This window comes from Bison bison, unplaced genomic scaffold (genome assembly GCF_000754665.1).
Source record: "Bison bison bison isolate TAMUID 2011002044 unplaced genomic scaffold, Bison_UMD1.0 scf7180017864373, whole genome shotgun sequence".
Classification (NCBI taxonomy): domain Eukaryota; kingdom Metazoa; phylum Chordata; class Mammalia; order Artiodactyla; family Bovidae; genus Bison; species Bison bison.
Window position 1 is genome coordinate 10,732,297 of NW_011494945.1, and position 11,979 is coordinate 10,744,275.

Here is an 11,979-nt window from a genome sequence, read left to right on the forward strand (position 1 = left end):
GCAGGAGCCACTGATAACTTTATTCCAGGAGAATAACATGATCCTGCCAAAGTTTTAGGAAATAATTTGTCTGAAATGTAGGCTAGACTGGAGGCAAAGGTTTGGTTATTAGTCATAAGGTAAATGCTATAGGTGTTTTAAAATGTCTTCAGGGACAGTGATCCTTTCAATAATTAAAAAAAAGCTAAGAACTAAGCCTTATAAAATTATACACATGTATATAGGTCTTTGGCATCTGTTTAATAATGATGATATAAAAGAGAAAGTAGTGGTAATAACTTACATTTATTGAGTGCTAACTTTAGGTCAGGTTCCATACATTTGTTTTATATAGATTATTTTATTTTCATACCAATCATATGATATAGCTACTTATTTACTGAAGAGGTTAAATAACTTAAGTCATTCAGCTGCTTAGTGGGGGAACTAGAATCTAAAAAATTTTCTCTGGTTCTTAAATTCATTTTCTTAATCTACACTATTATCCATTCTAGGGTAAATGCGATTATAGGTAAAAGAAACTTATAGTTTTTGAAAGAGGTAGTTTGTTATTTTTAATACTGTCTCTGTTTTTCACTTCCTTTTCCCTCTTCCCTTCCTGAGTGATTCATTCAAAAACCATCTGGATTAGCTATCCACCTTCTCGACTCACAGAAAGGGTTTTGTCACCTAACCAATACAGGTGTCCACATGGCATAGTGGTGGCCCAGTGAGAGGTTTTGGAACTTGGATGTGCTAAAGGAGGGTGTATGTGTGGAAGAGGAGCTCAACATAGAGTGTGTGAGTTGGAGCAGTATATGGAGGATGTCCAGTGTGCAAGCTGGTGATAGTTGCTCAGAGTAGTTTGACAGAACTTGAGTGGAGTAACAGAGCTTGAGTGGGGTATAGGGTGTCTATGCAATGAATGGTCCACATCAGTGACAGAAGATTGATTATGTATGAGGTAGGGCAGTTGACTGAATTAGTAAAGATAATGGAAGCCTAGCGTCTTACTGTTGGAGAAAGGAGTTAAAAGATGGAGGAAGACAATGAATCATGTACTGTTGAATTAGAATTGGAGATACCAGTGTGAACTTAAGAGTTTCCAGTGTCGGTAGATAGATATAGCAAATCTGGGACCCACTTCTTGGCCTCTGAATACCATTCTCAGTAGACTAGGGCCTGTTGGAGAAATGGCTAATTTAGGGAACGTGTGAGATGAACCTGCATCATCTTATCGTGCAAAAAAGTTGTTCAAAGAATGATGAGATTGTGTCAAAATGATTCAGAAGCAGCTTGAATAGGCTCTAGTGGCCAAATTTGGAATAATTTGAACATCAAAATAAATATTGATGTCAAAATACTGCAAATAAAATTGAAGCTCGTAAGTCTATAGTGAAAGAATTAATGAATAAATGGAAACTATGATGAAGGGTGGTATATTTTTATAATCTCAAAGCATCTCCTTTTAGAATACTAATTATAAAGATTAAAAAGGAACTTTACAGTGGAAAAGTTTGGCAATGGTCCCAGCAGACATACCAGTGTGCCAGGACTGAGAATATGGCATCACTTCTTAGATACTGTTGACAAAGATACACACCCTGAATTTAATCATGGGAAATCATGGTTGTTGTTATTCTGTCACTAAATTGTGTCCCATTCTCTGTGACACCATAATAATCAGACTAACTCTAATTGAGAGACATTCTACAATATAACTTACAATATAAGCAATCTTTAAATGTAGGTCCTGAAAATTAAGAAAGCACAGAACAACTGTACCAAATGAAAGAGACAGATATTAATAAATACAGTTCATGAGTCATTACGCTATACAGGATATTATTTGGAACCTGGCAAAACTTGAAATGGGGGTCTGAAGATTAGATATATCAGTGTTAATTTCCTGATTTTGATGATTGTGAACTGCTTATGTAGATGAATTCTCTTGTTTGTAGGATATATACACTAAAGTATTTTCTAGGACTGTCTGGACATCATGTTAGCAACTTACTCACATTAGGGGGAAGAAGACTCCATTGTACTATACTAAGAAACTGGAGGCTATGACCGAAAAAAGTAATAACAACTACCTCTGCTAAGATTGACTTCTTCTGTTGGTGGTTTTCAGGTGGCCTGGTAGTTAAAGGGAGAGCAATATTTTGTATTGCTGTACAAATACTGTTAAGCGGAGACTCTGTTATCAGTCCTGTTTTGTGAATTATTTTATGGAAATACAGGTACTCAGAAAGTTTACATACAGAAATGTGTCCTTTGGTTTTGTAGGCATATGTACATATATGTGTTGGGGAGATATTTTGATCTTAACAGGTAACTTACTAGCTTTTTGTACCTTTTAATGTTACATTTGAATTACTTTTTAAAAAAAGTTGCCATATGTGTTTATTTTAAAACTGGTTCTCATTTTCTAGATAAAGGATAGAGTTTAATATTTAATCTCTTATAATGGCAAAGGTTTATTGTCATTTAAAATACTTATTTGCAGTCATTTTAACATTGGTGTGAGTGATAAGAGCAGTATGTGTTAGCATCCTCAGTTCAGTTCAGTTGCTCAGTCGTGTCCGACTTTGTGACCCCATGGTCTACAGCGCACCAGGCTTCCCTGTCTGTCACCAACTCCCGGAGCCTGCTCAAGTTCATATTCATTGAGTTGGTGACGCCATCCAACCATCTCGTCCTCTATTGTCCCCTTCTCCTCCTAACTTCAGTCTTTCCCAGCATCAGGGTCTTTTCCAGTGAGTCAGTTCTTCGTATCAGGTGGCCAAAGTTAGTATTCTGGGAGGTGAGTATTTGCACAAATTACCTAACCTCTTGGTTCTGCATTTTTCCCTTCTGTAAAATGGGGATAATAATAATGAGTCCCTTTTTCTCAGAGTATTGTAAAGGTTATATGTGAAAATGCATGTTAAATGCTTAAAATAGTACCTGGCTTATAGGTGCTTTAATAAACGTTAGCTAATTTATGATTATAATAATAACTGTCTTCATTTAATCCTCAGAATTAGCCCTTCCAAGTAGGTATGATTTCCCCCACTTTACAGGTAGGAAGACTGAGAGGATTACATGTAGGAAGTTCTGAGAGGATTGGTAATTCCCTTCAGGTCACAAACCTAGTAGTGATAGATCTGGGATTTCAAAACATTGTTCATCAAAATTCAAAGCCCGTATTTAAATACATTACTTCTGTGTAATGTTTTCTCCTCTTTTACCTAGATTTTAGGAATAATCAGCATTAAAATGTCAAGCACTTACATTCTAGTCTGTGTACTAAAAATGAAATATACCCAGTAATGAATATAACAATAGCAACATTTTATTCAAGATGTGGAAAACTTCTAGAAGTGTGGATAAAATTATACATTTAATTTTGGAAAGGGAACATTTTTTCTTATTGGAAGAACAGATATTAAAAGGCAAAAATCTTGCACAAGTTATTTTCATAAAAATATTTTATTAAGAATTGGTTGAAAGTGGTGTTTAAGTCTTTTGAAGCAAAACTAATATTTAGCTCAGATAAAGAAATTTACTGGTGTCCTAAAAATTGCATGAGAGAGAACCTCTTTGTGGTGTTGGATATTGATCATATTTATCTCTTGAAACTGTTGCCTTTTCTGGTATTGCAGCACCCTGATTCTCCTTTGACTTTCCTAGCTGTGTGTATCATTTGGTAATAAGCAAATTCTCAGTATTGACCTGTGATCATAAACTTCTCCATTCTTGGTGTATGTCCCTGTATCTTTAATGTCTTGAACATGAGATATTACCTTGTCTCCTATATTATCTTCATTCATGACTCTTTCTAGTGTCTCACCTGCAGAACATTCTAGTATTTATTTCCAAGCTCTTAGTAGTTATATCCCTATTAACCTTAAATTCAGAATTTATAAGATCTCATTTGTTATCTTCACCAGTACCTTCTAGGAATTGGGGTAGATAGTGGTGGGGCAGGGGGTTCCCCCTCTAAGCTATTTCTGATGTAAATTTCTGTCCTTAGAGTCCTTCTCTTAAAGGAGTAATGTCTTTCAGATTTTCTTAATTATTCTTTCCTACCATGACCAGGACCATATCACTCAATTACTAATATTTCAGCTGCTGTGTAGATGGCCTCCCTTTATCCTGGTACTACTCTCATTTTAATTACTGCATTTACCATGCTATTTCTCTGACCAGGTACCTTCAGTGGCCATTGTGTCTTGACTCAAAGGATCCATAATTATGTCCTTGATTTACTTACAAAAACTTATTTCCTTCAATGTATATAGGGTTATGCTGGCACCTTCACTGCCTCTTCCAGGGGATGTGGTTTCTTTTGTGCCTTTTTTCTTGTCTCCCTTAGCCTGGTGTGCTTTCTTTTCCTCCTGCTCGAGCAGATCCTACCCACTTATAAGTCCTGGTTCAGACCAGGATCCCATGAAGCCTTTGTACTCCACTCATCTACACAGTCTCAAAATTCTTGGTGCACTGTGATCTGTACATTACTGTTTAGAACTTGGTATCATTATATGTGTTGTATTGTTTCAGTGTTAGTCTCATCTCTTTATACTGAACAGTTTCTAGCAGTGAAATTTTTACAGCTCTTGTTACCTGGAGTATCCGCACATTCTAGGTACTTGGTAATATTTTCAGATTAATAAAATTACAAATCACTTACACTTTGCGTATCTGGCAAATGAACAAAAGGTAGAGACTATCTTAACTGTTCACAAGATCTTATTTTTCAGTTTTTAGGGTAGAGGAAGGAAAGAAAAACAGTTTAACAAATTCCATTTTAGTTGCTGCATATGTTCGAAGGATAGAAGTTAGAATTAGGTGTAAAGATTGTTTTCATAGAAAATTAAATGGAATATGCAACATAATTTTTCTGGATATGGAAATTCATTTTTACAAACCTTTTGGGGTTTAAAAGAAATAGAGTGTGTGTTCAATTGTGTGTCTGATATTAAATTCTTCTAATTTATCAAGTCTTCTCTGTAGATAATGCAGGGAATTAAAGGAAATACACTATCTAGGTAGCAAAGTATTTCAACTTAGATTGGCCTTTTTGTGAATAGTAAATAAAATGTCAGATCATTATTTAGAACTAATTATAAATGTATAAGAATGATTATTTGTAGAAAGGACATTTAGAATGCTAGTTAAGTAAATCTTATAGTTAAGTGACTGCAGTCCTGCTAACATATTTCACTGTTATTTGTTGGGGTAGCCATTTAAAGATCGCTGTGAATGGTTCTATGAACATTTGCATTCAGGACAGCCAGATTCAGACATGGTGCACAGGCCAGTGAATGAAAATGATATCCTGCTGGTTCATAGAGGTATGTTTAGAAATGATATGTGTATAAGACACAAAATACTAGTTTTTGTAAATTTTAGTATGTAAAATTAACCACTGCTACATATTTAGATTCTATTTTTAGGAGTAGCTGTGAAGTTGTGTCAAAAGCAAATTGTGCAAAGCTAAAGCAAGGAATTGCTGTACGGTTCCATGGAGAAGAAGGCATGGTGGGTATACAAATAAGTGTTGTTAAGATCACTGTCTATAAAAGATTGAAAAGCCTTTGCATAAAGTTTAATATTTAATTGATAATGGAAGAAATTTAATCTTATTATAATTTAGAAAAAATTTCATCATTATATTTCTATTGATACTTAATCTTATTTTCTTGAACTCAGGGTCAAGGTGTTGTCCGTGAGTGGTTTGATATTCTGTCTAATGAGATAGTCAATCCTGATTATGCATTGTTTACCCAGTCAGCTGATGGTAAGTTGTACAGTTAAGATGACTTTTTCTGTGATTTGTCACATTTTCAGACTGCACTACTTCAGTGCCTTTTATCCTTTGATTTCTACAGTAGCCTGTGAGCTAGGGTGACTGTTCCCTTTTCGTAGATGAGGAAATTGAAATTCAGAGTTTTTGTCTATGATAGCCATTCACAAGTGGTAGGATCATGAATAGAACCTGACTCAGCATAGCATTCTTTCCTCTATAAGCAGTTGGTTCTCAAATGCTTATCTCAAGTACTGTTGCTGGCCTCCAGGAAGTTTTCTTCAGTTATTTGTAAAATAAAGCTAAATTTATTCAATTTAAGGCTTGCCCTTTAGTCTACTTTTCTTGAATTAAAATTTCCTTTTATAAAATGGTGCTAGGAGATGAACTTTTAAAAAAATATAAGTCCTTGTTTGGAAAAATTAAAATTTGCTAACCCTATATGAGTTTCCAACTCTGGGAAGTTTTTTGATCATTAAAAGCAAGTCTAAAAGTCATGGTATTAAATCTTAACTTATAGTATGTTTACATTACTATAGTAACTTTGTTTTCAGTCCTTTTAAAAGATTGACGTGGTAACTAAAAAGCTTTTATTTAATCATGTAATACAGATAAAAGACTCTTCCTTATTGAAATGTTGTTTGCTGCCTACAGACTTACAGTTTGATATTGTAGGCTAAAGGGCTTCCCTGGTGGCTCAGACGGTATAGAAATCTGCCTGCATTGTGGGAGACCTGGGTTCGATTCCTGAGTGGGGAAGATCCCCTGGAGAAGGGAATGGCAACCCTCTCCAGTATTCTTGCCTGAAGGATTTCACGGACAGAGGAGACTGCTGAACTGCGTCCATGATTCCTAAGAGTTGGACACAACTAAGTGACTAACACACATACATTGTAGACTAAATGGAAGTGGTTACCACCTCATGTGTATAAGATATACCTGAGAGTTTTCTAACTTAATAAGACTTACATCCAAGTGAAGGTGGGATTTCAGGTTTTAAATGCTTTGTACAGTTGCTTTTGTTTTCTGAAAATTTTTTCTTTCTCAGTGTTTAAATTTTTCTGTAAGAAGAGAGTGTCTCATTAATTATAGTTTCTGATTGCATTCAACCAAGCCACCAGAAATCTCCACTGAATAAGAAGGATGACTGTAAGAGAAGCAAGTGGGGCTGGGCTTCATGATGCTAGGCAAATGCAGGAATTCACCTGTTTGATGGGCTCCTCAAATACACTTGGTCTATTTGAGATTATTTAGGAATGTGGGACTTGCTGCTTTATTTCTGTAACCTTTTGATTATTTTCTCTGAGATAAATTGGCATCTTTGTGATTTTTATGACAAATTTGATGAAGCCCTGGTTTAGCTATTTAGACCTAATCTCTGAAGCAGGATTTAGCATTCAGTTCAGTTCAGTCGCTCAGTTGTGTCCGACTCTTTGCGACCCCATGAATCCCAGCACGCCAGGCCTCTGTGTCCATCACCAACTCCTGGAGTTCACTCAAACTCACGTCCATCGAGTCGGTGATGCCATCCAGTCATCTCATCCTCTGTTGTCCCCTTTTCCTCCTGCCCCCAGTCCCTCCCAGCATCATGATCTTTTCCAATGAGTCAACTCTTTGCATGAGTTGGCCAAAGTATTGGAATTTCAGCTGCAGCATCAGTCCTTCCAATGAACACCCAGAACTGATCTCTCTTAGGATAGACTGGTTGGACCTCCTTGCAGTCCAAGGGACTCTCAAGAGACTTCTCCAACACCACAGTTCAAAAGCATCAATTCTTTGGCGCTTAGCTTTCTTCACAGTCCAACTCTCACATCCATACATGACCACTGGAAAAACCATAGCCTTGACTAGATGGACCTTTTTTGGCAAAATAATATCTCTGCTTTTTAATATTAAGACATTGTATTTTAGATTTATGTTTTTTCTTTATAGTCCCTTATTCTGAGCTGTCTCTTTAGTTTCATATCTGAGAAATATATTTGGTGTGAAATCATTAGATTTCACACCAGATGTACTTACTCATTCTTGCTGGCTCAGTTGCTAAAGAATCCGCCTATAATGCAGAAGACAGCCTGCAGTGCAGAGTATCTGGGTTTGATCCCTGGGTCAGGAAGACCTCCTGGAGAAGGAATGGCACCCTACTCCAGTATTCTTGCCTGGGAAATTTCAGGAACAGAGGAGCTTGGCAGGCTACAGTCCATGGGGTTGCAAGAGTTAGACACAGCTTAGATATTAAACCATCACCACCACTTACTCTACAGATTTATAGCAGATAATATGTTGAAGCACATAGACCATAAAGTTTGTGACTTGTCCTTTTCATGAGCCATATAAGTTTTCTCTTTGGGGTTATATTATTAATAAATTAAAAAGTAGATGAAAACATTTTCTTGTTCTAGAAAGTTACATTTAGGATTCCCAAATATGGGAGATGCTTGGGTAGACCTAATGTATACAGTAATTTCTTTAAAACGTGCTTTCTAATTAAATTAAGATGCTTATTATAGAGCAGTAGTCATGGAGGGGAGGGACCAGTGCCTTTGGTGTGTTCTACTGAATGTCAATCCTTGTACTGTCCTTTTTGCTGTGATCTTGGGCTTATAAATATAATATTTCTGCAGCTCAATTCCCTTATTTGAAAATGGTGAGTACCTGTGGTTTGTAATGTAGAGGGAAATCAGCTGATGTCTAAAAATGCTTAGTCCAATGCCTGGCACATAGAAATCAGAAATAAATATTAGGGGCTATTATTACTATTCTGTGAAAATGATATTTTCTTATTGAATAGGTTTTTTCTGAGATGATGAAATGTCACAGCTTTACAGATTTGAACTTAAAACATGACATAAACTTTATATTCTATCTTAATTCATTTTCAAGTTAAAAACTTATGCATTTCCTGAAGACTTTTCCCCTTATTTCCTTTTTGTTCTTCTGATTTCTCTGTATCTATTCTTTTTGATAATTCAGATTTCCCGGTAAGTACGTAAAGAAGTTATGTACAGACTTATGAGGGGAAATAGGTAAAATTGTGATTATTCTCAGAATATTGTTATTTTTGAAATTATATTTTTTTGTCTTTGAAGTGTTTCTTCATCTCACAAAACTTTGCTTTGACTTTTAATACCCAGTCTTACATTGTGACTGGGAATGATTCTTAAAAGATACTTTACAGTGGCCCTTTTAAGTCATTCAGCTGTAAGTATCCATACATGTACCTTACATTTAAGTAGACTTACTGGTCATGGTAATTTAGTCCAGTGCCAGCACTGATAAAGACCAGCGAAGCACGAAGAGTTTATGGATGCTCCTGTTGAGTAGTTTCAGTTGTGTATCTGTTATGTCATCCAGCAAGTGAGACAGAGACTGCCCTTGGACAGACTTTCATGTCTTTAGTTCCCAGCACTGTGCAGGGGTTAGAGGTGATGCTTATCGATGGGTATTGAATAAATTTGGCCACAAACAAAAATGTACGCTCAATAACCAACATTTTACTTTCCAATACTTTACTTTTCCTTTACTTATTTTTTGATGTTATTTCATTAGATTTATCAGTTATTCTTTCTTTTTGCCCAAGTTGCCTAGAAGAGAAATATATAGAATGATCTTAATAAATATTGTTGAATGAGAGAATTTGTAATTTGAGGTAGTGATCACATGAAAAGATAAGAAAAGAGAATTGAAATCTTGCTGTTTAGGTTTTTCCATTGCACTGTTTTGTTTTTTTTTGAGACTGTTTCATTGTGGTAAAATATACATAACATAAAATTGACCATTTTAACCATTTAGAAGTGTATACTTCACTGGCCTTAAGTATATTCATCACTATCTGTTTCCAGGCTTTTTTTCCCCCACATAAATGGAATTGCACTCCATTGCACTAGAGTTTGGCGGTAGTAATTATTACTGATACTGTTTTAACTTTTATACCTCAGTGGTACCTATTCAAACTTGTTTATTTGTTATGATGAAAACAGTTGTACATTTAGAAATTTTAGTTATTCTCTTACAGTGCTCTATTCTCTGAGGAACAAAATGAGGTGAACACCTGCTACACTGGGCACGTATAGATGAATGAGACAATGTCTGCCCTAATTCACAGCCTAAATAGTTATTTCCACATTGCTTGGGAAAATGTGAACATATGTGCACGTGTGTTTGTTTATGTGTTTCTAGGATCTCTCTGACACATCTTCCAGCTACCTTCAGTGAAAAGTATTCTAAAATTTTCTCTCTGCACAGGCTTCCTTTAATAAGTATATGAAAATTAATGATTATCTTTAGTATTTTCAATTCCACTGTTAAATATTCCACACAGAACCTTCTTACAGAAGTTTATGCACAATGTAACCTTAGCTTTGCTGAAGTTGTCTGTGAACTAATAATTTACTTGCATTGAAATGATCTCTCTTATACATAATCTTAAAAATAAATTATTTTATCTTGATTTTAATAGGAACAACTTTTCAACCCAATAGCAACTCCTCTGTAAATCCTGATCACTTGAACTATTTCCGGTTTGCTGGACAGATCTTGGGATTAGCTCTGAACCATAGGCAACTGGTGAACATTTACTTCACGAGATCATTCTATAAGCACATTCTTGGTATGGCTCTATTGTTATTTCCGTAGACATAAATTTAAAGTGTTTTTTAATAGTCAGGGAAAGCTAAGTAAGCCGTAGCAGTTGGGTGAATAATTTTTATTTTGATTGGAGATTTATTTGATTGATGTTATTTTGCTCTGCTATTTTGCTGTCTGCATATGTAAGGCATTTGAGGGCCTGAGAGAGGAAAAAATAATCTACATTTTTGATAAAAATTTTTTCCCATTTTAGTGTATATATGTTTATGCTAAAAATGCATTTTAATATGAATATACTTAAGAGAATTGGCACTTTTAAAAGTTTATAATAATTTCCTGAAGAGCTCTTTCAAAGAAAGGCTAATTGTAGAAATGTGGCAGTAACATAAGCTTAAATTTACAGACTTCCAAATTTAGGAATTAGCGTTCATTTAAATCATGCTCTGAATTGGATTGTAATATTTTGCAGTTTTACAGAGTATCTGTAGAGGGCAGTGTTTCACCATTAAACAGATAAGGAAAGGCAGAAACATTTAGAATATAACTGCTGTATGTTTGCATTTTTAGGTATTCCTGTGAATTACCAAGATGTGGCATCCATTGATCCAGAATATGCCAAAAACTTGCAATGGATTTTAGATAATGATATTAGTGATTTGGGTCTAGAATTAACTTTTTCTGTTGAGACTGATGTGTTTGGAGCAATGGAAGAGGTGCCCTTGAAACCTGGGGGTGGAAGTATTCTTGTAACACAAAATAACAAAGTAAGTATTCAAATTTTTACCTTAGCCATTGTTTGCAACTTAGCCCTGATATTTTGCTAATTGCTCCAAAGTCTTGGCACTAGCTAGAAAAACTTTTACTGTTAGAGTTTTGTAACATTTATAGCAGATAAAATATTTAAACTGAGTAAACCATCAAATAAACTTCAAATTGTAAAGGATCATTTCCGTGCTGTGTTAGATATCCTGAGGCAGTTTCTTAAGCAGCCTAGAGCACAGTTCAGTTGATTGTGTAAGTTGGGCATGTGCATATCAAACATGCGATTTGAAATACAAACTCACATCAATATCATATTTGCACTAAATCACTGTTTCATCTTTTAAAAGTGAAATATTGAGTTCTAACACAGAGAAAAAATTCCAGTGTTTAAACTTTGTACACACTTTTGGGATCCACTATATTCTGTTAGACCTGTGAATTTGATTTTGTTTTTAACTTTATAACTTGATTATTTTTATTTATTATTATATCTCCTGTTTGTATATATATTTTTAAAAACTTGGTGCATGTTTTAAATTACACTGTTAAAAGTTATATTACTTTAATATATAATATGGGCTTCCCTTGTGGCTCAACTGGTAAAGAATCCGCCTGCAATGTAGAAAACCTGGGTTCAGTCTCTGAGTTGGGAAGACCCCCTGGAGAAGGGAAAGGCTACCTACTCCAATATTCTGGCCTGAAGAATTCCAGGACTATACAGTCCATGGGATCACAAAGAGTCAGACACGACTGAGTGACTTTCACTTTTTTTTTTTCAATGTATGTTTTATGTTTTGATAAATTAGGAAATTGAGAGTCAAAAATCTGATTTTGGAATTCCACTTCGGTCACTTAGCAGCAGC

The 11,979-nt window shown here is 35.2% G+C and overlaps 1 protein-coding gene across 5 annotated transcripts in view; it reads left to right on the forward strand.

Moving 5' to 3' along the window:
• Nucleotides 1–11,979, forward strand: part of HACE1 (HECT domain and ankyrin repeat containing E3 ubiquitin protein ligase 1) — a 119,078-nt gene that overhangs the window by 76,537 nt on the left and 30,562 nt on the right. For all 5 annotated transcript variants that reach the window (XM_010856682.1, XM_010856684.1, XM_010856687.1 and 2 more), the window contains 5 exons: nucleotides 5,207–5,318; nucleotides 5,408–5,505; nucleotides 5,677–5,764; nucleotides 10,227–10,376; nucleotides 10,922–11,118. In XM_010856682.1, coding sequence (XP_010854984.1) covers nucleotides 5,207–5,318; nucleotides 5,408–5,505; nucleotides 5,677–5,764; nucleotides 10,227–10,376; nucleotides 10,922–11,118 — 645 coding nt within the window. The remainder of the gene's footprint in view (nucleotides 1–5,206; nucleotides 5,319–5,407; nucleotides 5,506–5,676; nucleotides 5,765–10,226; nucleotides 10,377–10,921; nucleotides 11,119–11,979) is intronic.